A 27,725-nucleotide genomic window follows, 5' to 3' on the forward strand; every position below is an offset into this window, starting at 1 on the left:
AACACAGTGCTGTGTCCTAACTAAACTTGATTTTCTTTTCCTCTTTTTAAACAAGCTGCAAAAGCATTTTTTAGGAAACTGCATTATACAATGCAAACTAAAGAACAGGTTGAGCATTCTTTACAGTAAAAAGGGCACAACACATATGGACATTTAGAAGAGGGTTAGTCACTCTTACCTTTTCTAAATCTTCAATTTCAGAGCTGAAATTTTTGCTTTCTTCCATCATTTCCTCTTCTTCAAGAGTGCGTTCATCGTCATAATCATGCACCAGCATTTCAGCAGAAGGGTCAAAGTCATGATCCTCAGATGATAAAGAGCCAACTATCAAAAAAACCCTAATCTGAGTTATTTTTTCTACATCAACACATGAAGTCACACACACACAAAAAAAGTTGCATGTATTCTTTCACATATAGGGTCAAAACTTTAAATGGAATAACTGGAACAAACACCTAGCTACCTGACAAATTCAGCTGTTTTAGCTGGCCTTCCCTTTTCATACTTCTAAGTAATAGGTATACTTTTCTCTCTTGCAGAACTTGGAAGAACTTTCTGAACTACTGAAACAGTTGCAGAAAGTACAATCCCAAATGAGTATTCTGATGGATAAAAGACTATTCAAACCATCCTTGAAAACACCGTTGAAGTATAAAGCATGTATATCACAAGAAATCAGGTGCTACAGGCAAGCCAGTTGTACCTTGCAAATCCAGAGGCTGTGATTTATAGTCTCTGATTCTGTTTATAATGATTTATATGGTAACTAGTCTAGCTTTTCACTGGTAAATGGCTACCTTTAGCTTAAGAACCAACTTTCTACTAACAGCAAAATACACAGTGAGACTCACTTCAGCTTAGTTTAGCTGAGGTCTTAGCACTTGATCTAGAAAGAAATAACAAAATCTGCAGAGTCTCAAGAAATAGAGGAAAATATATGGGAAATTACAAAATGCTTCTAATGGATAGCATTTAGTTACCCAGCCATTGTGACAGCTCTGTGGTGGTCTGACAGAGAGTTTTTCATTACTCGAGGAGGTAAGTCACCCAAAAGTACTGTTATTATTTTATGTGCATTTTGTCAACTCTAAGAAACCTTATCATTATATTTGACAAGTCATACAGATGTAAATAATTTTGCACTGCAAAGTCAAAGAAAACTACAGAAATACAGAGTTGTTTTATACTTTAATGTGGACTTGCTTATGGCTTTCAGGATGGGAAAAGTAAGCAGATTGGGATATTTCTTTCGCTTCTGATTTCCCCTTCCAGTTTTTACATACTAGTGCTACATGCAATCCTTGGCTGATGAGAAGCAAAGAAAAGGTTTATTAGGAACTATGTCCTCAGAAGAACTTCTTTTGAACATCAAGAAAATATCTACAAATTTTCAATCCTCTTCTTCAAAAAAAAAATAATAAAATAAAGCAGTATCCCTCACTGCACTGCTTCTAGCCTTCAAAGAGACACTTGTATATACTAACACTGCTGAGTCTTAGAGCATCCAATTAATTTTCAGCAATTACACTAAGTGTTTGTTCCTTACATGCAGGTAATTAAAGTAAACTTTGTCCATTTAGCGTGCTTAAGACAATACTGTGCAAGTTCAAAATGCCATACCAGAAGGAATCATTCAAGCCAAAAATGCTTTTTATTCACATGCTGTTCATATTGTGGTCTCATGGATCTCCCAGCATAGCTGATACTACTACCCCAATTACGATAATTACATTATGTGTTGAATTTTTCCACTGTTAGCTATTACATCCCGATCCCATAGCTTTTCAAGAACTGAGAACCATCTTGATTTAGCATATATACATATGTCTACATATATACACAGGCATATATGCCCATATGCTCAAGACTATTGTTTCAAATCACTGCTATAACTAATTTTATATTTGAATAACTGAATTGGAAGGTGTACACAACTCGTATATTTTAGGCAAAAAAAAGCCCCCCTCAGCGTCTCTGAACACTCAATATCCAACCCATACTCAAGTAACACAAGCTTGCTAAATTCAGTAAGAGCAGTTAAAATGAAGAAAAGTAGCTAATGCAGAATAGGACGGAAGCAAAGGCACTCCCCAACATACTTATTCGCGAGTAGCCCTGATGATGTTACATACGCTTGCTGGTGTAAAGGGAAGGTATTCCAAAGAACCTTTACAGTGGTTCAGGCCTTAACGACTGCATATAATTATGCTTTTAAGTGCTTTCTGGTAATATCAAGAAGTCAGAAATTCACACGGGCCTGTAGTTATCAGCAAGAAGAGGAACTGTCTCTCTCTCTCTACCCTGACTACATGACTTTCCTGAGATGCTGACTTAAAAGCACCGTAAAACTTTGTGTTGGTCAGGGGCTCCCAGCAGCCGATCACTAACTGCGCCGGGAGACGAGCCCTCAAGCGCGCATCCCTTCCTTTGGAAATTCACGCAGGCGACTATGAGTTACGTGAAGGCGCTGCGCTAGGAAAGCTACGAGGCAAGAGAGGAGAGCCGCGGGGAGGACCCGGAGGGAGAGCACGGCGGGCAGGCAGGCTGCTGGGCAGCAGAAGCTGGCGAGGACGAACCTGGGCTCGAACTCCCAAACGATGCCTGTGGGGAGAGCAGACAGCGCGGTGAGTCCCGCCGCAGGTGGCCTCCCCCACCTCCCCTCCACCCACCCGCCCCGCCGCAGGCCCCGCACCGGGCCCGCCGCTCCCGCTCCCTCCCTCCCACCCCGGCCTGCGCGGGCCGTGACAGGGGAGCCGGGAGCCCCCCGGGAGCCCCCCGGCACCGGCCGCCGCCTCCCGCCGCCCCCGGCCCTGCCGCCACACCGGGCCCCGTCCCGCGGGCTGCGCACCGGCCCCCGCCGCGCGGCCTACTCGCGCAGGCTCCCGCTGCCCCGGCGGCTCGCCCGGCCTCCCCGCCGCCCCTCCGGCCCCGCCGCCCCGCCGGGCCGCCCCGCAGCGCTCCTCACGGCGCCGGCCGGGCGGGCGCGGGGGGCGCGGCGGCGGCGGGGGGCGGCGGGGAGGCGGGCGAACCCCGGCGCCCCGGCCCGCTTTCCCCGCTCACCTCCGCCATATTGGGGACGATCGGGGCCGAGCGGCGGCGCTGCGCCGAGTGCCCGGATGGCGCCGCTGAGCCAATGGCAGCCGCCGAGCCCCAGCCGGAGCCGGCCGGGGAGGGCGCCGAGGGGACGGCGGCACCGGGATGGGGCGGAGGAGCCGGCACCGGGACCCCGCCTCCGCCGCCCGCACACAGCCCGCGGGGCCGCCGCCGAGCAGCCGGCGCTGAGGGAGGGGCGCTCCCCGCAGCCCCGTCCCCAGAGTTGGAGCCCCCCCGTCCCCAGGGCAGCCCGCCGCGGAGCGGTGCTTGTCGCTCACCTGCGCCCTAGCCCCGAGTTTGGTCCCGGTCCCCGGTGCTGTCGCCGGCAGCGCTTCTGCAGCTGCCCGCAGTGCCGGGGCAGGAAAGCTAACGCCAGGCGCCGTGCTGCTCGTGGTTGTGCGGCGTGGCTTGAACAGAGAAAGGGGGATTCACTGCCCGGCGCGTTTTTGCTGCTTAAAAGCGGGTGCGTTGTATGCGCGAAGTAATAATCCCGTTTTGTGGTGGTTTCACCCCACAAACGCTCTCACTCCCCCTCCTCCTCAAAGGATAATGGGAGAGAAAATACCACGGAAAGGGCTCAAGGGCTGAGGTGAAGAGAGGGAGATCACTCAACAGTTACTGTCGTGGGCAAAACAGACTCAGCATAGGGAGGTTAATGTAATTTATTCCCTATGACCACTGGAATAGAATAGTGAGAAACGAGAAACATACCAAAAACACCTTACGCTCATCCACCCTCTCCTACCTCCTTGCCCCGAGCCATGCAGGAGAACAGGGGGCTCTGGTCGGTCCCTGACGCTTCATCTCAGTCTCCGCCGCTCCTTCTTGGTCCCTCTCTGCCCCTGCTCCCCATGGGGTCCCTCCCATGGATGCTGTCCTTCACAAACTGAGCCTGCGGGGGCTGCCCACAGGCAGCAGCTCTTCAAGCTCTGCTCCCACACGGCTCCATCCCACGGGGTCCATCCCCCAGGAGCAACCTGCTCCAGCACGGGTCCCCCACGGGTGGGGGCAGCTCCCCCCAGACCCCCTGCTCCTGCGTGGGCTCCTCTCCACGGGCTGCAGCTCCGGCCCGGGGCCTGCTCCTGCGGGGGCTCTCCATGGGCCGCAGCCTCCTCCAGGCCACATCCACCTGCTCCACCGGGGGCTCCTCCACCCATGGGGGGGCTGCAGCGTGGAGATCTGCTCCATGTGGGACCCATGGGCTGCAGGGGGACAGCCTGCTCCACCAGGGGCCCCTCCACAGGCCACAGGGGAACTGCTGCTGCCTGCCTGCAGCACCTCCTGCCCTCCTCCTGCAATGACCTTGGTCTCTGCAGGGCTGCTTATCACTCTTCTCTCTCCCAGCTGCTGTTTCGCAGCAGTTGTTTTTTTTTTTCCCCCCTTTCTTCAATCTTCCCTCCCAGAGGCCCAACTAATGCTGCTCCCTGGCTGGTCTCTGGCCATCAGTGGGTCCCTTTTGCAGCTGTCTGGAGCTGGCTCTGATCTGACATGGGGCAGCTGCTGGGATCTGCTCGCAGAGGCCACCCCTGCAGTCCCCCTGCTACCAAAACTTTGCCATGTAAACCCAGTAAAATGTGCCTGAGTTCTGTTTGCAGATGGTGTAGTGATCCCCAGCTAGATTAGGTACTTACGCAGTCAAGCTCTGTACTGTTTATTTTATTCCACTGCACCTGTTGCTCTGATAAACAGAGTAAATTGTCAAATGCTTTCTGCACTGCTGATTTCACTCTAATTCCAATATATAAACTATTATTGTACCTCCAAACTACACAGCATCTTAAGATGTAGAAATACCTACCTTTGATGTACCTGGTGGTATGATGTTAACAAAATAAAAATCCCAACACTTTGCAGAAACACAGAAATTGACAACAATTTCCTAAAAATGTTATCACAGTCAAAAGCAAAGTCCTGTACCAAATCTTCTGCTAATTTGCCAGTTAAAATATTTTATTAGATGTAGATCAAAGTGAAGATTTTTTAAATTATAATTTGGAACAATTTGATAAACTATTATGAACTCATAGCTCTACCACAGCAAGTTATTAGGTGTTTTCCACAGCTGTCACAGAAGGCAGAAAGGATTCTGGAAAATGCACAGAACTGTAGTGGATAGGAGTCTACAAAACAGGAAAAAAATGCAATGCTTACATTCTTCTAAAGTGCATCTAAGAGAAAAAATAACTTTGTATATTCTGGTCTTTTCCTGAGATTGTATCAAGTTTTGCAATCAGAAATTACATCTATTAAAAAAAAAAAAAAAAAAAAAAAAAAAAAAGAAAAAAAAGAAAAAAGAGAGAGAGACAGAGAGAGAGAGAAAGAGAGAAAGAGAAAGAGAGAGAGAGAAAGAGGGAGAAACTCACAAATATTTGCAGATTCCAGCATCTAAAAAAAATTAAAATCTGGTGAATATCTGAATTCTGAACATTTGAAAAGGGACAAATGATTCCGTATCCAAGCGGGGGCTGAATTTTGCTACCATCACCTATAGTGTAATTATGTTCTATGTTGTTACAGCATGTTTTGTCTCTCAGTGGTTTTCACTGGGAGCAAATCAAGGTTAAGAGTGAGGAGAGTGAAATTTCTGGTGTGAGCTTCTTTGAGGAAGGTGGAAATGAAAAAGGATGCAATTGTACCACCGCTTTCTCAGTTAGCATTTTTGTCCAGAAAAAGGGATGAACAAGAAGGAGTCACCTGGCTTCCTGGAGCAGTAGGGCAGTGTGAGATTGTTCCTTGCATTTTACAGGGACTCCAAATTAAAGATCACTGAACAAAATATGCATATGTACAGTGAGTCAAATAGTTACATCAATGCAGTTTTCCATAGCTGTTGGGCACACAAGAATGCATGGAGTTCTGTATTTTGAGGCATCTTTTCTCTTCAGGTAGAATTAAGAGGATGGGAGAAGAAATATGCCTAAGAAAAACTGAAAGAACTGACATGAATTAACACAAAGGAATCTATTCTTTAAAAATAAAGAAGTAGCAAAAAAATAAATAAAAATTAAAAAAAAAAATCAATTAAACCAAACAGTTATAGATGAGGAGTGGTAAGATAAAAAGTACATAAGCTCTAGAAGAAAAACACTTGGGATCTGCAGCATCTTTTATCCTTTACTCTTACAGAATGAAAAAACTAAGTATGCCACAAATGCCTGTTATTTTGCAGAAACTTTTCTCCTCTCTGCACTCTTAAGTATAAGAGTGTATATATCCACTAGCATGGATACATTTGTCAGATGTATGGTGTTTAGAGAATGCCATAACCACGGTTGAAATCTTGAACTGTTTTTGGGTGCTGTGAATGTTGTGATACTTTTTCACGTCTGTACACATTCCTCCAGCAAATCCATTGCTGAAAGTCCTAGATTAATGGCCTCAAGTAGCCATTTTCTGTAGGCAAAACAGGACTCCTCATAACAACAACAACAACAAAGATGAAGCCTACTTGTTCAGGAAAGGTAGCTGATCTTAGACTCTTAAGCTTTATCTCTGCTAGAAAGTTAAATATGCTAAGGACTGCTTCCTAAACTTTAAAACCACCAGAACTGCACACATCTCTGCTAGCAAAACCTCCGTTTCCTTCACAGACCACTTGTTGCAGATGGACCATTGGACGCTACTCCTGAAAGTTCCTGAAGATGCAGGTTGGTGTCAGCAGTGCACAAAGTATGCGGGGATTACACTAATAGGTTGATGATATGGATGATTATGTGCCAGTGTTGTTTAATTTACTGGAAAAATAGCAGAGAGGATGTTGTGAAAATACAAGTCGCCATCTTCTGCAACTCTACATTTTTCAGCTTAGAGAAAGAAAGAAGGAAGGAACCCCATATAGGCATCACTGACATCACTTATGACTGCTAGACACATTGCTCAGTGTTCAGATACCATGGTGTCCTGGTTTTGGCTAGGATAGACTTAATTTTCCCCCTAATAGCTGGTATGTGACAGTGTTTTGGATTTAGGATGAGAATAACTCTGATAACGTGCTGATGTTTTGGTCATTGCAGAGCAGTGCTTACAGAAAGCCAAGGATGTTTCAGCTCCTTGTGCTTCCCTGCTGGTGAGGAGGCTGGGGGTGCACCAGCATCTGTGGGGGGACACAGCCAGGACAGCTGGCCCAGGCTGGCTGAAGGGGTGTCCCACACCATGTGGTGTTGTGCTGAACAATAAACTGGGGGATTTGGTCAGGGTGGAGTTGGGGGTGCTAATCAGGGTCTGGCTGGGCACCGGGCAAGGGGGGTGGCTTTCCCCCTGCTCCTTCACCTTCCCTTTCTCATTTCCTCTTCCCCTTCTCCTCCAAGCTAGCCACAATGACCCTTGAGAATTTTGAATATTCTTCAGATGTTCAAACCAGCGTGTTCCTAATGTTATGTCTCCTGAATGTGTTTCAGGCTTTCTTTAATGTTAAACAACTATTCAAGAACACTACCCATTGAGTGTGGGAGGGTAGATATGGGCAGGCACCTAGGACAGTGGACACCTCTGGTATTTTGGAACTTCACCCCTGAACGAATGCAGAATCCTGAAAAACTGGTAAAATGAAAAAGGCATGCCATCACCCTGGCAATTCCAAACAGACACAGATGACTGCAATGTGCTGGGGCCTGGCCCATGCCCACCAAGTCACAATCAACATTACTACAACCCCTGAGACAGGCCCTGCAGCCACTCCAACCCCTGTGACAAACAATGTGGCTACTACAACCCCTGAGACAGGCCCTGCAGCTTCTCCAAGCCCTCTGACAAGTAAAGTGACTACTCCAGCCCCTGAGACAGGCCCTGCAGCTGGGCCAGAGAACCAACCCACGATGGAATCAGTCACCGCTACATACAAGATGAAACAATGGGTGTGAAAGGTCATTTAGTAAGGGAAGAAACTCCTACCATGAAGAGGAAGGAGGAAGAAGAGGACAAGGCAGGCTAGTCTGAAGCATGGCCATCACAAGAACAGATGAAGGAAGAGGCATATCTCATAAATGTGGCAGTCACAACCCAATCCCTGTCCCTGAGAGAGCTGTGAGATATATGAAAAGTTTTCAGCTGTCATACAGGTGAGCACATTGCCACCTGGCTGCTCTGATGCAGGGCCAGTGGCATGGAATGAGAGAACAGGGAAGCCAAGCAGCTGGGATCCTTCTTTAAGAAGGGGGCATTGACAAAGTGATTGGAAAACAGGCACAAGCCCTCAGTCTCTGGAGGAGACTCCTGTCAGGTGTGAAGGAAGGATATGCCTTCAAGGAAGATTTTATATGTCACCCAGGCAAGAGGACCACAAGGGAGAGAGCTATCCAGTACCTGAGGGAATTAGCCATGCTGGTTAATGCCCTGTGGGGTTGGATAAAGCAATGGAAGTAGAGCAGCTGGCAACACAGAGGCAAACTCATCTGGGCTGATGCACTGTGGCAAGATATTGCAGCTCAGATAGAGAACCTGCTTGTAAAAGTGTGAAATGTAGATGCTCATGCATGCAAGAGTCCATCCACTGAAGAACATCAAAACAACCAGCAGATGGATCAGGCTGCTAAGACTGAAGTGGCTCAGGTGGATCTGGACTGGAAACATAAGGCTGAATTATTTATTAAGGGCATTGGCCCCATGTCACCTCAGGCCATCAAGGTGGAGACACAACATTTAGATGGGCTTGTGATCGAGGGGTGGACCTGACAGTGAACACTATTGCACAGGTTATCCATAAATGTGAAACATGCTGCTGCAGTTAAACAAGCCAAAGAGTTAAGGCCTCTCTGGTACTGAGGATGACAGCTGAAATGCATATATGGGGAGGCCTGGTGGATTGATTGTTTCTCACCCCCACAAACCCAACCAGGGCACGTGCTGTGTGCTACAATGGTGGAACCAACCACTGGGTGGCTGGAAACACATCCTGCGCCCCATGCCACTGCCCAGAATGCTATTCTCAGCTATGAAAATCAAGTCTTATGCTGACATGGCACCTCTGAAAGAATTGATTCAGAGAATGAGACTCACTTCCAAAACAACCTCATAGACACCTGGGCCAAAGGGCATGGCATCGAGTGGGTGTATCACATCCACTATCATACACCAACTTCTGGGAAAATCGAACAGTGCAATGAGCTGTTGAGGACTACACCGAGAGCAATAGGTGCTGGGACATTCCAACATTGGGATACACTTCTAGCAAAGGCCATGCTTTGCTAGCTACCAAAGCTAGCTAGCTAGCAAAGGCCTAGTGTTAGTCATCACTAGGGAATCTGCCAATTGAGCTGTCCCTGCCCAATAAAAAAATGTATGTATGGTAGAGGGGGATAAATTCCCTGGAAGTGCACATAAAAACATGTTTGGGAGGACAGTCTGTATTATTCCTCCCTCAGGCAAAGGCAAACCCATCTATGGGGTTGCTTTTGCTCATGGACTTGCGTGCACTTGGTGAGTAATGCAGAAGAATAATGAAGTCAGATGTGCACCTCAAAGGGATTTGATGCTGGGTGAGAACAGCCCATGATTTAAATTGTATGACACTAATTGCTGTACAATACTGTATGTTATCATTGTGTTTGCTCTATATCACATCCACAGTATTGCAGTAAGGATCACGCAGATTAATGATGAATGAACTTTGATGGAACCAAGCAAAGTGCAGCAGTGATAGAAACAGACAAGCGCAGCGGTGATGGAACCAGCACTGGCTTCAGCATGCAAGAATCCAACACCACACACCACCTCTCCAGCCCTGAAGGACTGGTATGACAGATTAGGCCTGAAAGTGTGGACTAAATGGACTTTGTGGACTAAATTTTAGAGGAATGGCCCACAGACCAAGGGAACTATATCTGTGTGTGTATGTATAGTAAAAGACAGCAAAGGTGGTGTTTATTAATTGGGATGTATGAGAGAGTGTGACACCTGAGCATGACATAGATGGACATAGATGGTATGAAATAAAGGGTGGACATTGTCCTGGATTTGGCTGGGATAGAGTTAATTTTTCCCCTAGTAGCTGATATGGGGCTGTGTTTTAGTTTCAGGATGAGAATAACTCTGATAGCATCCTGATGTTTTAGTTGTTGCAGAGCACTGCTTACACTAAGCAAAGGACATTTTAGCTTCTCACAGTGCCCTCCAAGAGGCTGGGGTGCACCAGGAGCTGGGAGGGGACACAGCCAGGACAGCTGGCCCAAGCTGGCCAAAGGGGTGTCCCACACCGTGTGGTGCTGTGCTGAACAAGAAACTGGGGGATTTGGCTGCAGGGGGAAAGGAGGAAGTTGGCAGGCCACTGCTCAGGGACTGGTTGGACATCTGTCAGTGAGTGGTGAGCAGCTGCGTTGTACATCACTTGCTTTGTATATTCCTTTATCATAACTATTATCATTACTTCTCCTTCCTTTTCTGTCCTATTAAACTGTCTTTATCTCAAGGCACACATTTTACATTTTTCCCCTCCTGATTCTCTCTCCCATCCCACTGAGGAGGCGTGGGGAGGGGGGTGAAGGGAGCAAATGGCTGTGTGGTATTGAGCTGCTTTCTGGGTTAAACCACAACACATGGTTTTGAGGATAATATTTGCAATAAAGAATAGATACACAAAGGAATTTTTAAATCCCTTAGATGTGTCTATCTCCCTATGCTTTAATTTTCCTAAGTCCAAGTAATACAATGTTTTACAGTACCAAATAGACTTGCATATAATGTAAGGAAGTTAGACTTTTTCATTAAGAATTGCTGACTTACTCCCATGCCAAATTTTCAAAGAAAATAGTTTCCCTTACCTCCTCCTCAAGCCAGTAAGTGTTCTGCCATTTTTATAAAAAAGAAAGTTTAATTCCTCCCTTAAGAACATGGAGAAACACTTTTAACATATTTGTTTTTCATGGTCGTAATAATATTTTAGTTTAATTTTAGTTATAGGCAAAGCAGATTTTTGTTTGTTTGTTTGTTTGTTTGTTTTGGTAAGGTTCACCACCAGGCAGCAGACTTACAGCAAGGATATGTTTTACCCAGACTGACAGATACAGCCCATGTACGTACAGAGATGGTGTATGTAAGAGATGGTGTAATATGTGCATAATTAATATTTTTATTTAGAGAACATTTTATGGTTTCTTTACTGAATTGAAATGATTTATTTTTTATATAATCATGAAAGGTTGGAAACAAAAGGGTAGTGGCAATAGCAGGAACTTGTGCAGCCTGGCTCTCCTGGTCAGTTCACTCTCTCATCTCTCTTCTACCAGAAGCAGCAGCTTTCAGTGAGCATTTTATTCTCTGTTGGAAAAGTTTGTGCTATTTTTTATTTATTTTTAATTGTCTTTCAGTTTCAGCCATGGGGTTTGTAGCTAGCCAATATCTTGTTCATTTTGCCCTTCACATGTTGCCTACAGAGCTCCTATATTGTATTTCTCCCTCTTTTTAGACTCTAGAGTGTTCCCCATCTTTTTCCAGGCATCTGTGATGTGGCTCCTCACTTCCTGGGTGGCAAGTCTGTAGCAGGGTATGAGTGCAGGGGATGAGCCCCATGCACCCTTGATGGCCCAGCTTTCCCCAGGAAAGGCAACTTGCTTCGAGAAAGCAGCTTTCTGATTTTCTGGTCAGCACAAAATGTCTATGTGCTGGGATGTAACTTCTCTTGCAATCTAACTGAAAACAACTGTTAGCCAACTGCACGTAGAAAAGCATGACTGCTTCCTCTGTATGCCTTGCTGTTGGGCAAGGAGGAGTGTAGGAGTTTTCTAATGAAAGGGTAGGTGTGTGATTAAACTGTAAACAATTAAGAGCATGACAAAAATCATCTGGTAAGAACAGTATTGCAACTTGCCAATTTATTTTCCATAGCATCAGCAGATGTGTCAATTTACAGGAAGGAAACAAACATCGTGTTTTCCAGTGTCTCCCAGAATATTTTAAACATTGACATAATAGCCATCATAATTTAAACAATATTTTCAGGAAACTTGCTTTTATTAGTAAAGTAATGCTACTAGCCATTCTGGCAAAGTTAGTATAATGCAATATGATATTGTTGTTTTGGAAGGAATGAGGAGGAATGTTTCCTAAACAGGAAGCCCAGTATTTGTGTGTTGAGGGTGTTTTGCCCATTTCCTCTAAGCCAAGTAATAATAGTTAGCAAGATTATAAAAAGTATCATCACTATCTTTAAAAAAGTTCACAAAGATAGATAAGCAATTATATTATGCAGATGTGGAAATTAAAGCACAGAAAAGTTGAAAAACTCAGCCAAAGCCTAATGCGGGATCTCTGGCAGAAGTGAAAATCAAAACAAGACAATGCTGATTTCAAGCAGTTGCATCATCTTTTTAGACTGAAGCTAGCATTTCAGTGGTTTCACATTTTGACTAATTTTCCACTTATTTACAAATAGCAAGAGTATCTACTAGCAACATGCAAAAATGACACTGTATAAGAGTATGAGTATCGCTTATGTTGGGTGGGTGGGTGGGTGTCCAGTGAGAAGGAACCATATCTCTTAGTTATCAGTTCTGAAGGAATGAAAGAGGGCCAGTGGAATGTGGAAAAGAACATTAGATATCTCCAGGAAGAGAAGTCTTAGAAAATATTTCAGTTGTGGTTGACTCTGTTCTCAGCATTTTACTCCATCAACTCCTTGTATTTTTTTTTTCATCATTTAAGGTGAGAGAACCATGCAAGAGATAGGAGAAACTTCTGCTGCCTGTTTTTGCCCATGAAAGGAAAAACAGAAAAAGAAGAGCATCTGAGACAACAGGTAGATTTCACTCTTTTTAACCTTTTGCATTTAGCATTAGAATATTGGAACACCCTGTGGCATTGCAGCCTGGTTTAAGCATGGAAGGAATTTTCCACTAGTCAGGGAAATGTTTTTGGTCTCTCTTGAAAATACTTGTAGGTGAGTCTTAGGTGGGTCATATGTGATACATTAATTTATTTATTTTTCTTTCTTTCTAAGGCTATTTGGTAGTAAAGTTAAGGAATTGCAGAAGCAGAACCTACTGTACCGGCCTTGGCAGTCATTTGTCTTGGGGATCACATTAAAAAACACTGAAGATCTTTGAAGTGTGAGTTATCTCCCACAGTGTTTGCTATATAAGAAAATATCTAGGTTTCAAGCAAACAGATCCAAAAGCAGTACAGCTGTGTCTTTTGTATGTATTTATTTATTTTTTGGGGGGGAGGGGAAAGTGTAGGAGATTTAATATTAGTTATAGTTTTATAACGATAATTTTATAACTAATATTAAATCAATATTAAATTAATCTCAGTTAGTATAGCTGAGAAGACAGTGACAGACTTTTGTACATGTGATTTCTTCATCAGGTTATCTGTGTATAGAAATAATAGGTGTGTTGGGCCAGTCTCCTAAAGGAAACAGTAGTAACTATACATACTTTTAAAAATTTTGAAAATTTGTTTGTTAATGGTGGGCAAAACTTGCAAAAAAAACCCTTCCAAACCTGTTTTGTTCACTTTACTCATAAGTGAAAATTTCCTAAATGAATTTAGTCATTAAAAAAGGAAGGAAATAATATGTTAAGTTGTCAATTTTAGAACAGATTTTAGGAAAAAAAAAAAAAAAGGATAAAGCAAATAGATTTTGCAGTGAAATGAATCTGCATGAAAATATGAGATCTGATTTAATTCAAATATGTGCCAGATCTTGTCACCGTACTTGCCATGTGGTCTTTTTATTTCAAAATCAACATGCTGTAAATTCATAAGTTAGCTAGGTGTGTTTTAGGGAAAACATAGGAATTTAATTTTGTAGAGAAAAGGGTAGGGAAAAGATAAGTAGCTTATGAAAAATTAGTGATTTACTATTGTATGTTGTTTATAATTCCTTCTCTTTTCATCTAAATTGCCCCTGGCAATTAATAGTTACTATTTTGAGTTCTTTGTGAGATTTAGAACAGTGGGTATTAATTTGCTGTCATTTCAGTTTCCTGGGAGAAGCAGCATATAATTTGAGTATGTTTATGATTTGCTTCCTTATTATCTTAGAGAAGGTTTATAGCATGACTTTATCCTTAGACAGAAACAAATACCATGTAGTAGTATTCACTCAGAACATATTTAAAGAACTAGATGTACTCTTTTAACTTCAATTCATTACAGGACAATGTACAAGGAAGCATTGCTGCTTAATGTAGAAAACAACAACAACAAGAAAAAAAACAGTTTCATGTAACCCTTGGTATAGTATTTCCTAGTGTTTTTGAAACAGTGTTACAGATGAATGCTTTTACTGGTAAAAGGGAAAAAGTTAATGGCTAGGCTGCTTTTGATTACAACATGGGTGAAGAACTCAGATGGAGAGACTATTCTTCTAAAAGCTTGATTCTTAATAAAGATTTTACCTTTCAATTAGTTAAAAACAAAACAAAACAAAACAAAACAAAACAAAACAAAAAAACTTCTTATCCTGGCTTTTTACTAGTGTCATAAAAATACTGATTCTTCCAAGTCGAAACAGTCATTACCTTTAGAAAGACGAAATGATCAATTGATTTCAATAATATAGAACAAATTTTTTACTTTTGTGTCATTGGTGATACCTCAGTATTACCTCAAAATATGAATTCAGTCTTTACTGAAGCTTTACTGAAGTCTGCACAGATTGAATGTTGTTCTTATCAACATTCAATCTATTCATCAAAATCAATCAAAATTCAATCTAAATTCAATCTATTATCAAAATCAATCTTTTTTTTTTTTTTTTATATATTAAAATAATTGAGAAAAGAACGATTTGGCAAGACCCTGTGTTCTAATTTTCAGACACGTTTAGCACTTGCAAAGTGTACTGAAGTGCACTGGACACTGAGATATCAAATCAAATAAAAAAAAATCAAATAATTAAAGGCTATACATGTTATGATACAAGTAATAAAGTTCATTTAATATAGTTAAATCCCATTCTCTTATTTGTGTAAGTGTGCCCCTCAAAATCCTGAAACAATTAGAAAAGTCATCTTTCCTTTCCTAGAAGGGATAATAAATATGAACAGAGAAGCATAAATTCTTTATACTAGTGGTCATTGTGTTACTGCAAATGATAATATCTGGATGTTGCTGTGTACATTTGTATAATACTTACTTTTCTTGGTTTATATTCCTTAAAATTTTTTATACTGTGACCGTGCAGCTGAAAGATATTTAAAACTTGGAAACAAGGACTGTTCATGATCTGTGTTCATCATGATGAATTCTTGCTCTATTTGGAATCTAATTGTACAAATACTCCTCTGTTGAGAAAAACATACATTAGAACTTGGTTTTTACTGTTCAAATTAGGTGGCCATTTTCTTTATCTTTTTAAATTTTGGTCTTAAGGCATCAGAAGCTTTCTGGATCAAATCTGTATTAACAAGGTTCTAAAGCTTCTAAGTGAATATTTTGATTTTATCCTTTGGCTTGATTCTTCTTTGGTTCAGATTGATTTTGTATTTGGCACACTGGGTTTTTAGTACAAGGTTAAGTATTCTGTACATTTTGGAGTGTCAATAAATGTGTAATAGGAAGAAGTTAAAATTCTTCTTCATATTTTTTTTTCCTTAATATTTACAGTATTAACTTTTTGAGTTATAATATACTTATAATATACTTATATATGTACCTTGTATTCTGTTCTAGAACAAATTGAAGTCAAAGATATTTCCAGTGCCTGCCAAAAAACATTTTAAACTTTAGGTTTAGTACTTCATCCCACCATCAAATTTTATGAGCAGAAGATTTAATTTGAAATTAATTACATATATATTTTTTTTCATGTTAAAATGAGCTCTAAGGTTTGAATTTAGGTAGGGATATCTAAGATTTTGTGGGAGTTAAAATGTTTCTGGTTTTGTTTCTTATACCTCAGCATTTCCAGCAGATTTTTGTTTCATTGTATTTATTGAATGCTCTCATATACTGATAGACAATCCCTAAATATGGCTTCACCTATACTGTATCTCTCTTCACTTATCTGAGAGTATGTAGTCTGATCTACACTAAACTGAACTTTAAAGTACATACTGAAGAATAAGTTTGGATTAAAGTTCTAGTTGTTTTTTCCCCGTCTTCATCAAATTACAGGAAGTACCTCAGTACTTCCAAAAGCAGTAATTCTTAGCTTAGTTCTTAAATATTAGTTGTTGTCCAAATTCCACGAGTTACTCATTGCTTTTATCATGGCTCAGTGGAAGGCCTGTTAAAAACATGGGTGAGAATCTGTGGCAAAAATCTAGGCCTACCTTTCCAAGTTTGCCTAACCAAAGAGAAATGTTCATATGAAAGTACCATATATTCAGTTCTCCATGTCAAAATTGTTCTGCTCAGCTTACCTCCTTTCAGAAGCTGCTTGTGTTAAAATTAGGCCACTTTAATGCTTTAACTTTTAGTGTCTGATATTAAAACTTTATTGCTTGAGGCAAGCTGTTTGTTAGCATGGCATACTGTTACGTTTGTGTACTGATGGCATCAGATTTATTTTATCTCCCAGTATGTTCAAGCATTCGCAAATTCTTATGTTTTATACGAGTCCCTAAGACCTATGTCATCTTTATCTCAGTAAATGCAGTTAAAATCGAACAGTTTTAACTTTACGGTGAACATTTTTCACGTATAAGTGGTTAGCCCTCAGAAATCCAGACTTCACGTGTAGTCTGAGCAACCAAGTAGCCAAAAATGCTACCAGTGTGATGAAATAGGATCTGGAATCCTGATTTATACTTTCACATAAAAAATAGGAAAAAAAAAAAAAAAAGCTGGGAAAGCCAAAATATAAATGGCTTCGTTTGCTTTATTTTATGTATTTCCTTTCCTGTAAGTGACCGTCCGTATCGGTGGGAGGGGGCCGTGGTTTAAGGGAGGGGGCGTGGTTTAAGGGAGATGGGGCGTGGTTTAAGGGAGAGGGGGGGCGTGGTTTAAGAGAGAGGGGCGTGGTTTAAGAGAGGGGGCGTCGTTCAAGGGGGAGGGGCGCGGTTTAAGAGATGGGGCGTGGTTTAAGGGAGGGGCCCGTGGTTTAAGGGGGCGTGGTTTAAGGGAGGGGCGTGGTTTGAGGGAGGGGGCGTGGTTTGAGGGAGGGGGCGTGTCGCGCCGCGCCGCGCGCCGGGGATTCCCCCCACCGCCCCGCGCGCGGAACCTTCGGGATCGTTCCCGTGACGTCACGGCAGGGGGGCTCCCTCTGGGCGGCGGGGCGGGGCCTTCCCTCCCCCTCTTCCCCCCTTCCCCCCCCCCCCTCACCGGCGGGAAGCCCCGCCCCGCCCCGCCCCTCCCCTCCCCTCCCGAGCGCGGCGGAGCTCTCGCGAGACCTTGCGCGCGCGGCGCTGTCGCGGCTGGGAGCGGCGCCATTTTGGGAGCGAGGCGGGCGGTGCGCGTGTGTGCGCGCCCGAGTGTGAGTGCGCGTGCACGTGCACGCGCCTGAGCGAGGGAGTGAGGGAGGGAGGGAGTGAGTGTGTGCGTGTGCACGGGGGGGGGGGTGCGCGCCCCCGCGGTGGCGGCCGGGCCCTCGCGGCTCGGGGGCAGAGGGCAGGGGGGGTCCGGAGGAGGAGGAGAAGGAGGAAGATGAGGAGGAGGCGGCTCGGCGGGGCCGGGGCGGGGGCCGGGGCCGGGGCGGCGCAGCTGTGAGGGGGGCGCCCCGAGGGGGACAGGCCTCGGGCCCGCCAACGCCGCCTCACGGCCTGCAAAGGCGCCGCGGAGCGGGTTTGTTTTGGCTCCTTCACCCCCCGGTGAGAGCAGGCGGTCTCTGTCCGGCCTCTCATCCCGCGGGGCTCGGCAGCCCTCGCTGTCAGCGCTGCCCCGGCTGGCTGCAGGCGTGCTCGCTTCACAGCGCTCAGCTTCAAGCTCTCCGCCTCACGCCGGCTCTGACTTTTTTTTTTTTTTTTTTTCCCCTCTAGGCAACCTGGATTGCAGCGAGAGCCCGGGATCTTCGCAGCCCTTCTGCTGGTAGGGAGGAAGAACGGTGGACGGCGACCTTCCCGTGAAAGCGGAGAAATACCGGACGCCGCTCGGGGATTATTTGTCCAAGTGCTTCCTCCTGCACGGGCTTCTGAAGCCATCAGTAGGCAGCCGGGGAAGTGAATTGGAAATCCGAAGTCGTGAGCTTTCTAGAAGTGCACAGCACCTCGCCCTCGGACGCTTTTGTCCTCACGGCATGGATACACAGCTGAATTCGTCGAGTTTGGAATGCTTCAGCTGTCAAATAAAGTGCTTTTAGGTTTTTAGTTACCTTTTTTCTTCCGAGCAACGTTCTGTCTGAGTCACAGGCGTAACTGGTTTTGTGGACTGGCTCCAGGTTAAATGTAGCCTGAGTCACTGTGTAGACGTTACTGAAAAGTTTCATGGCATATATTTTTACCCTTATTTTATTTTTTAGGTTTTCTGACGTAGCCTTTTGTCATTTTACATTGAGACATATTTTCTAAATGAAGAGTCTAACAGAAGTTTGTTTATCATTTTTTCTTTTATATTTTATTTAATATTTTTGTTGGAAAATGTTGTTGCCAATAAGCAATATGGCGGTATCCAGATAGCTGTTGTTTACAAATGCCTCTGCTACCTGAAGCTAGGAAATGTTCCTCAGCTCAGATGTGAAATTCGGATTTTCAGCTTTACAGTTGGTGGCATAAACAGTGTATTTATTTCACCTGGAGCTGATGATTTCAATAGCGATATGTACATGGAATAGACAAGAGAAGAATCTTTCAGAGAAAAAACAAGACTTTTAAGTCAGAGACTTGGAAAATTTTGGAAATAGCCTTGCAGAATCTGTAAGCAAGAAGAATGGGTAGCTGATTCCTGTGAGGTCAAATCTATGTCAAACAGCTACGAATGTAGTATCAACAAGAACTTGGGATATTATCTCAAGGAAGACAAACTGGAAAAATACAAATCACGCAGTGCTAACGCCTTGTGCAGTCCTCTTGGATTAGGTAAGTATCGAAGTGTGTTCGTAAGTCAATTTACACCTGAACATTTTGTCATTAGAATGTTTAAATTATTATTTTTTTTTTTTTTAGTGTTGAAATGAGCTTGCAGAATCTAACTTTTTTTGTTAAATTAAAAACAACTAATTTGTTGCTTTAAATAATAAATAGTATATCTGCAATGATTTGAAGAATGCATGCAGCTCTACAAAGAGCAATTTCTAAGCAGGAGTGTGGTTTTTCTGGGAGACTTAAAAAAAACCAACCCTCTTCCCCACTCCCCCCCCCCCCCCCCAAAAAAAAAAAAAAAACACCCAACGTATCTGTAGACTGAATCCATAAGTAACTTACACCTTGCGTTAATGTTGTAAACTCAACAATGAGCTGTTATGCTTCTTGAACAAGACTGCTGGATGGTTTGTCTTTCCATTTTTGTTAGGCGTGTTTGCAGCATGAGGGTTCTGAGAGTGTAGCCTTGCTCTTTTGTTTCTTTCCACTTTCTTTGTCATGTAAGGAAGTCAGTTATTTACTACTAAAAGTCAATTTACAAACTGGTGTTTTAATTTATCGATATTTTAAAGTTGTGTTCAGAGTAATTACATGTTCTATAGTGGGAATGAGACTGGTTTGAAACCATATTGCAATAAGAAATGTGCTAGGGAAAAGTTCAAATCCAAAATATGTTGGCCAGCTAACCGATTTTACATGTCATTTTTGGATGTATTGCTGCCTTCTTCCCTTGTAGTAGGTAAATGTTTCTCAATGCAGATAAAATTTAAATCTGGTAATTAATATACATTTACAATATTTTCTTTGCAGGTGTACTTTCAGCTGAATTGCTACTGCCTCAAAGAAAATCAAGATGGACAGAACAACTTAATTCAAAAGTCAGTGGTAATTTTACTAAATGCAATCCTCTCCCCTCCCTTGGGTTACTCATAAAGCTTTAAATAATTAAAACATTATTGGGCAGATTATAAACAGAGTGTCTGGTAAGGAGGATACATTTACCATGGCCACCACCTTTTCAAAATTTTTTCAAAGCTTCTGCAATAATGAAATGTTAGTAACATGGAGCTGATAAGGAAAACTGGTCTCTATAACAGCATTGCCAAGATATTTGGGAAAAAGCCTGGTAAAAAGTAATTTTGAGCTTTGGGAAACTGTATCTCAGAATTGCTACAGTGCATTTTTTCCCCTGTAACTTTCTATTGAAAGTTATAAATGGAAGACTGTCATCTAAATAAGTATTTTTTACAGGACTTCTCATGATCACTGAAATAGTTCTACTCTGTGTGTTGTCAGTTATCTAAAGGTTGGTCGAGCTCCAGTATTTTGCTGTCTGTGAATGGCCTTGCTGTTTTGTTATTTTAACTTCTATTTCAGTTTTGCTGTTACGAAAACATGGAAACTGTAGCTGATGAATAGGAGTCTTTCTGTAATCTCCTGTGGCTCTGGCTTGGGGCTTTTCTGCTTAGTGTGGCTGGGGATTGAGTGAATGAACTGAACCACATCTAAAGGAACCAGAGCAACACAAAAGAGTTATCTTCATTATTTTAGGTCGAGTAGTCTGTATTTTGCTTGAAAACCGTTTGGTGAATGGAAAGAATTCATGCATAAGTGGCCATTTCATTAGATTTTGTGTGTTACGTGCCCACAAATGTAGTAATACAAGTACTTTTTCATAAGTAATAGAAAAAGAGATGCTTATGTTATTTTTCAAGCTGTTTACTTTCAGTGAGAAACTTACCTCTTGTTGGGGAGCTCTCACTGAAATTGAGGAGCTGCATCCCCCCACCTACTCTTGGAATCACATCTTTATCTCTACTCCCTCTTCTGGATGTTTTAAAAAAAAATTTCCTTCCAGCTTTATTAAATTAGCTCTTTCTTACATTTTTCTTGCTGCTGTTAGGATTTTTTTTTTCCTTTTCAAAATGTTTGCACTTGGTAAGTGCAGTTGCCTGTCTGATTTGTGTGCATATGTATTTGGTGTAGATTTGTGTGTGCGCTTTATGGCTATGCCCTTGTATCCTGAGCAGAATTGATAGCTGGGTGAGGCACACTGAGAATAAAATGCGTAGTGTGTTGGTCCACATGTATACCTTCTTTGGGCTTTTATTTCTATAGTGCTGACAGTCTGGTAAGTGGTTTGCAGACAAGTATGAAGATAAGGTCCTTGCCCCAGAGAGCTTATACGTTAAGCCTTGATGTAAACATAGTTTTTTTACCGGAATAACTGTCAGCAGAATGGCTCTTCCATGGTTAAATTTCTTCTGGTGGAATCCTAAAATGGGTAGTTTGTGTTAAAAAATGGTTGTGGATGCTCTGTGTGGGAAAACAAAAAATAACCCAAAAACCTACTAGTGGAAGCTTTTCAGTGTAAGCAGAGTTGAAACTTGCAGCAACGCTGAAGTGGAGTTAAATATGTAAAATAATATAGGGAAATTGTGCAGATACTTAGCTTTCTTAGTACTTCACAAGGTAGTGTACTTTAGGTTCCTTTTTGCCTCCCTTCTAGTGCGTTTCCTCTGTTTAAAATGTGTGGATAATGCCGTTTGACAGTGATACTTCATCGAGGACTTCTGGGGAAGTTGCTCATATTTCTTTTAGTACTAGGAGTAAAATTTCTTCTGCAAGGGGAGCTACATGCAGAACTGATTAAAGACAAACTTGAATGAGACTTGGCACACTTTCTGTTTTGGTTTTTGTAACTGTTTTTGAGCAGAAGTGATACACAGTGACTGAAGACAATGCTGTGTGTTGTGCTACCAACTCCTCCCTGATCACTTTTTTTTTTTTTTTTGAGGTAAGCATGCTCTGCGAAAGAGCTGAAATACATAGATTTCTTTTTTCTGCTTTATATGCTAGGGATATTTCAAAACTGCCATCTTTTATAACAGCTTTTTCTTCAGATTGCTCATGAAGACTCCGAAGTGTGAAAACATTCCCAGTGATTTTGTTATAGTGTATTCTGAACTGAAGGGCAATGGTACTGCAGTGACACTTCAGCTTTTGGACTTTGAACCTTGCAGAGGGCAAGAAGGTCAATGTCTATCTAGAGTTCCACTAAATGATACTGCAGGTGTAGGATTTCGAGCAGAAAGAACCTTGTAGTTTACCTTCAAATAAGCAGTTATTCTATGCTTCAAAACAATTTATTTATTTTTGTTTTTAGATTTAGGTTTTGGTTCAGTCTGAGAAGGAAAAGCCTTTTTTTTTTTTTTTTTTTTTTTTTTTTGATTAGAAGTAGTGATCAAGACGTTCTAACCTTTCTTCTAACCTTTTCTTCTAAACTTTCTTCTAAACTTTGTCTCTTTCTAAAATATCTCCTAAAAGATATTTTGAATCCTGGGACGCTAATACTTCATTCACAGGAGTGGCCTAAGCCCTGTTACTCGTAAACCATATCTATGTAGAGAAGGAAGACAATACAGAGCAGTAGTTGGGATTTTCAGAACATCTGCTAGTTGCTGTCTACTAACATTCTAGGTCCTTATGCCAAACAAGAGCAGTAAGCACTCTTCACTTGAGTCATTCTCACATAAGGAACTTGAGCCCTAAGTCGACATGAAGATACGTTTTTCTTGTTTTATTTGTTTTTGCTAAGTCACTGTCATGTTAGGTCTTAGGGGGCTGTATTTTTACTAGAGAATGTGTTAGCTTACATGATGAAAAAAATTGTCGGATACAGTTTGACGCCATACAATTCTAATACCCTGGTGTGTCCTGAGACTTCTGGAGGTGTTTAAGTCTGACAGAGGATTTCATCCTATTCCCAATGCAGCAAACCTTGCTTACCCTGTTTTGTCTGTGTCTATACATCTGCATGGAGAGAAAATGGGGGAAAATAATGTTTTGTTCAAATAGTTGTGCTGCTGGCTGGGTTAAGCCACAGCAGATAGTACAAACGTTACTTTAATTCCATCACCGAAAATAGTGTGCCTCCCTCTGCCCTCCTCCTGTTGATGATCAGTCTCTTCTAAGATGTCATGCAGACTTGCTTATTAAGCCCCTGTGAAACTCATATACACTTGATTTTGCCTTCTTCACTTAGTAAGAAAGATTTAATATACATGCTGTAGGTCATTACCAAGGAAGCAAGGCAGCAGTAGCAGCAAACCTGAGGCAGTGAATAAAATTTTTTTTTTTTTTTACACTGTCATAATGACACTGTAGTACACTTTAGTGCTGGTGGCTTACAACCTTCTTTTACCCCATTTATAAATATATTAAAATTACTATGACAAGATGAGAGTGGATTATAAAACAAATTTATAGCAGAGGGGTGGAGTTAACGTTCCCACACATGGTTTGTGGTGTGCTCTACTTAAGGTAATAATAATTTGTGAGGCAGTAGGTAAAAGATCATAGGGCACGTGCTACTTAGATATGTGTACATGTTAATTTAAATTTTTCTGAAAACTTTGTGTATATATACACACACTTAACATTTATTCTATTTGTGGATTTCTCTATGCAAATCAGCAGACTGAAATTCTAAACTGGTCTTCAGGGAGCATCAAGAAACTTGAACTTGTTTCTTTCTTTATAATCTAACTTTGGGAATTCATGGCTGAATTTTTTTTGTTGTTGTTACTGGCTTTATTATTCCTCTCACAAGCTTGAACCATTTTTACTTATTTGAGTTTATAATTTCATTTTGTTATAATCTTCTAGCAATCTCTGCAATACGCTGTGTCATAGAAACTGTTTTAGGTAAAGTAATTTTTGCTATCCTTGTAGCATGAGAAGTATAGAAGCTAGAATACTTAACTATTTTCTCCTTGCATCTAGTTTCTGGTGAGATGGTTTCATCTGTCAGTTTTTTTCCTAGTTTTTAGCATTATTGTAACAAATTCTTTTCCTATAAAGTTTTAGATGGCTCTGTTTTAGTAGGCCGTATTTATGCTGTTAACCACCAAGGATTTATTGTATTAAAATCTTTCAGTAAGTCAAATTTTTAGGTTCTGGGGTTTGAGCAATTTTGCTGTCATTCTGAACAGCTTTTTTCTTACTTTAGTGACACCACTGGTTTTATCTGTCTCTTCCTGCTAGGACATGATGAAAAAGCAAAGTTGGTTTTATTGGTTCTGGTAGCTGAGACAGTGTTGTTATGGGCGCAAATGTTTCACATATTGACTGGAAAGACCTCCCTCAAGCTGGACCTCTGCAGCACCAGTGGGACTGTCTTTCCTCTGCCTGCTAAGTACTGGTTAGACAAGTTAAACAACATGCTCTTATGGGGCATGGGTGGGGACAGCCTCTGATCTCATGTCGTTGTCATTTTAAAGTTCTGCTGTGCTTTTTTCTCTGCCTTCAGTAGAGGAGGATTGGTTTAGGGAACATTTTAACAAGATTCACTGAAATGCTTGGGGCCTGACCAGGTGCACCCACAAGTGCTGAGAGAGCTGGCAGATGTCATTACAAGGCCCTTCAGCGATCATCTTTGAAAAGTCATTGTGATCATGAGAGATCCTGGAAGAGATCGAATGTTAATTTCTCTCATCAGAAAGAGGATCCAGGGAGCCAGTAATACTTAATATTACTAATGATGTGGGTGATGAGGTAGAGTTTATCCTCAGCAAATTTGCAGATGATATAAAACTGGGAGGAGTGGCTGTTACACTAGGTGTTCGGGCAAGCTGGAGAACTGGAGAGAGACAGAGAGGATCCTGGTGAAGTTCAGCAAATGGAAAATGCGAAGTGCTGCATGTGGGGAGGAGTAACCATGCACGCTGGTATGTGCTGGGGAGTTGGTAAGTTTTGTAGAGAAGGATGTGTGGACAGTGGTGCACAGCAAGCTGACCCATCAGTGGGTCCTTGCAACAGCAAAGGCCAACAGCGTGCAGGGCTGTTTTAGGAGGAGCACTGCCAGCAAGTCAAGGGAGGTGATCGTTTCCCTTGACACTGTGCTAGCTGGTGAGGCCACATGTGGAGCACTGTGTCCACTCTATGGCTCCCTGGTACAAGAAGGACGTGCACTGACTGGAGGGAATCTAGAAAAGTGCCCCAAGGATGATGAAGGGACTGCAGCGTCTTCCGTATGGGGAGATGCTGACAGAGCTGGGACAGTTCGGCCTGGAGGAGAGAGGCTCCGGGGGGGATCTTATCCATGTGTGTAACAACTGATGGGAGCAGATGAAGAAAGGGGAGCCAGGTTCATCTCAGCTGTACTATGACAGAAAAAGAGGCAAAAAGAAGTAAAACACTCATTGGAATTCGGTCTGAACAGAAGAAAAAGCTTTGAGGGTGGTCAAACACTGGAACAGGTTGTACAGAGAGGTAGCATAGACCCAGTCTGTGGATATATTCAAAACCTGACTGGACGTGGTTCTGTTTTTGATGATGTGTGTAAACTGAAGTTGCAGGATAAAATATTTTGATATTCTAAGGAAATACAACTTGATCAGTCCTTCAGAACTCTGAATGATGATTTATCTTTTTCAGAAGATACTTCCCGGATTCACAACTAGTAAGCCATCAAACTCTTGTTCTTCCATGTAAAATTTGTGAGGATGCAAACAAGGAGGAAAACTTTATCTTTGTTAATGCTACTGAAAAGACTGGAGACTGCTGAGACAGGTGTTAAGACAGCATACACTCAAAAGGTTGTTTAGCACTGTTTCATTACAGGATGGTGCTTGAAATTTGTACCTGTGTCTGATAAACTGAAGAGTTGCTTTTCATTGCTAGAACACCTCTAGTGCATAAGGGGTGTGGACCTGGGAAAACAAAAGGTAGCATTACATGTTTTAAAGCTTTGTTCCAGTGAGTCACAAAACTGTTATGGCTTCATACATTTAAAATGAGATACTATGTAGTTTGTCTTGCTCTCTTATGAGCTACTTAAACCATTTAAAAAAATGAAAATAGCTTCAAAAACTAGTAGCAGCGAAGTGAGTAGATACTATGTTATTTTCTACTGGCTTTTCAGAATTTTGTAGTTTAAAAATCATGCTTACTTTTTCTGTTTTGGCCTGTTCGTAGAAAAAAAGATAGAAGCATGGTATCTTTGTAAGTTGAAGCAGTTGAAGAATGCTTCGATTACAACTGCTTGCCCTGCTCTTCACGCCTGCAGTGTCCCAGAGGATCATTTCTCCCTCAGTCCTCATGCCTCACTGTTTGCAAGCTCTCACGTCCACATAAGCAGCCAGTACAGAGTGCCTGAGAGGAGTTTTCACGGGAGTCACTTTTCCAAAGCCTTCGGAGATGCTGTTTGGGGTGTGTTATAAGTAGACAGACAGGGAAGAAACATTTCTGTTGCTACAAAGAGCTGATGATGGAAGTGAAGCTAGAAGAAATCCTGGATAAAAGATCATCTGTAGAGTGGGAGTGATCACTTTAATTTTTATCTAACTATAACCATTAATTTACTCCAGACTCCGTTTTCCTTTGTTTTCCTAATATTTTTAATGCCAGATTGGAGGTGATTGTAAAGAAAATAACTCTCTCTCAACTGTATTAGCAGGTGAAGTGCTATATGTTTTTGTATGGGTTTCTAATACATGGAGGAAGTCAGACTAGATCGTAAATTGTGGAATCAAATACTAGAGTATTTGTTTCGGAGACTTGTATTTTTACTTTAAAGTTTTGTTACTTTTAATTGCTTTTAGCCTTTACTAGGTCTGATTGCATGCCTGACCCTTTTGCTCCATGGCTTTTGTTAGCACAACTGCTTCCTGGTTTATCCCTGCAGCTAAGTTATCTGTAAATTCACCTGATTATGCCTGTAGTGGCTACAGTTACTTCGTAATGAGTCAGCTATGTGTCTGCACTGTATGCCCTTTTTTGACGTGCTGTGCAGAGATGGGAGTTGGACTAACAGATACTTGCCAGGGCTGAGCGCCATGCTTAGCCTATAATATTCTTATGCTTCACAGTTAGAAGCAACTGCCATGTATTGCCAGTCTGCCTGCTTGTTTAGTGAAATCCTTCAGAAGTAAAGGAGGGCAAAATCTCTAACCAGCATAGCTCTCTTAGCAGGAGTCTCTAATTTAGGACAAATGGTTTGAGAATGAGTGAGCATCCAATATATTTTTTTTTCCATTTCCTGGTAAGCCCGGGGAGGAGATATGTATTGTTTTTTTTAAGAATTGCAAGAAACTATGCAAACTTCCTTAGAACAGGAGTCAATATTAAACCTGAGATATATTCAGTAGCACTGTTTTGGGTTGTTTGTTCATTCTGATCTCCTTGGTCTGTGTATTTTCATATAATCACAGAATATCCGGAGTTGGAGAAGACCCACAACGATAATTGAGTCCAACTCATGGCATACATAGGACCACCCAAAAATCAGACCAGATGTCTGAGAGTGTTGTCCAAGCACTTCTTGAACTCCAGTGCTGTGACTGCTGCCCTGGGCAGCCTGTCCCAGTGCCCGACCACCCTCTGGGTGCAGAGCCTTTCCCTAACCCCCAGCCTGACCCTCCCCTGTCCCAGCTCCATGCCGTTCCCTTGGGTCCTGTTGCTGTTCCCAGGGAGACCTTTTGTGTCCATGTTTTATGTGCTGATTGCCTGGAGGTTTTTAACTAACAAGCATTGCAGACAAAACTTAAAAGTTAGACGTTTTGGCTATTGCGTAATTTTTCCCAGTAACAATAAATTAAAGGTTGTATATAATATGAAAATTGTAATATAGAATGAAACTTGAAGAACTTTGTATATTAATCTGAAAGTTCATGAATACAGGCTGTCTCTTCCTTTTGTACCATGATGATTTCTGTTTTATTGCAGGAAAAAAAATGC

General features: G+C 42.2%; 2 protein-coding genes and 1 long non-coding RNA gene across 12 annotated transcripts in view; 2 read left to right on the forward strand and 1 right to left on the reverse strand.

Annotated features, from left to right (window-relative positions):
• MIER3 (MIER family member 3) overlaps positions 1–3,176 on the reverse strand; it is a 20,885-nt gene extending 17,709 nt beyond the window's left edge. For 3 of the 6 annotated variants that reach the window (XM_084503694.1, XM_084503691.1, XM_084503690.1), the window contains exons 1-3: positions 3,061–3,176; positions 2,577–2,601; positions 179–324 (exon numbers count right to left, since the gene is read on the reverse strand). In XM_084503694.1, the coding sequence (XP_084359820.1) occupies positions 179–324; positions 2,577–2,601; positions 3,061–3,069 (180 nt within the window). In that variant the 5' untranslated portion in view covers positions 3,070–3,176. Of the gene's footprint in view, positions 1–178; positions 339–2,576; positions 2,602–2,848; positions 2,918–3,060 lie in introns of those variants that run through there. The other 3 variants (XM_084503692.1, XM_084503693.1, XM_084503695.1) reach the window with 3 other exon arrangements.
• LOC311426896 lies at positions 331–15,536 on the forward strand. Of its 2 annotated transcripts, XR_014687105.1 has the most exons (5): positions 331–2,624; positions 6,684–6,740; positions 7,491–9,822; positions 12,727–12,820; positions 13,022–15,536. It is a non-coding gene; the product is annotated as an uncharacterized lncRNA (long non-coding RNA). The 2 variants fall into 2 exon arrangements; XR_014687106.1 differs by lacking the exon at positions 7,491–9,822.
• Positions 15,537–17,310: 1,774 nt separating this feature from the next.
• GPBP1 (GC-rich promoter binding protein 1) overlaps positions 17,311–27,725 on the forward strand; it is a 33,144-nt gene continuing 22,729 nt past the window's right edge. Inside the window, exons 1-3 of one of the 4 annotated variants that reach the window (XM_084503696.1) lie at positions 17,311–17,446; positions 17,949–18,983; positions 19,797–19,864. The gene's annotated coding sequence lies outside the window, so the exon portion shown is untranslated. Of the gene's footprint in view, positions 17,447–17,683; positions 17,781–17,948; positions 18,984–19,796; positions 19,865–27,725 lie in introns of those variants that run through there. The other 3 variants (XM_084503699.1, XM_084503698.1, XM_084503697.1) reach the window with 3 other exon arrangements.

The sequence above is a fragment of the Aythya ferina genome (assembly GCF_964211825.1).
Source record: "Aythya ferina genome assembly, chromosome: Z".
Lineage (NCBI taxonomy): Eukaryota > Metazoa > Chordata > Aves > Anseriformes > Anatidae > Aythya > Aythya ferina.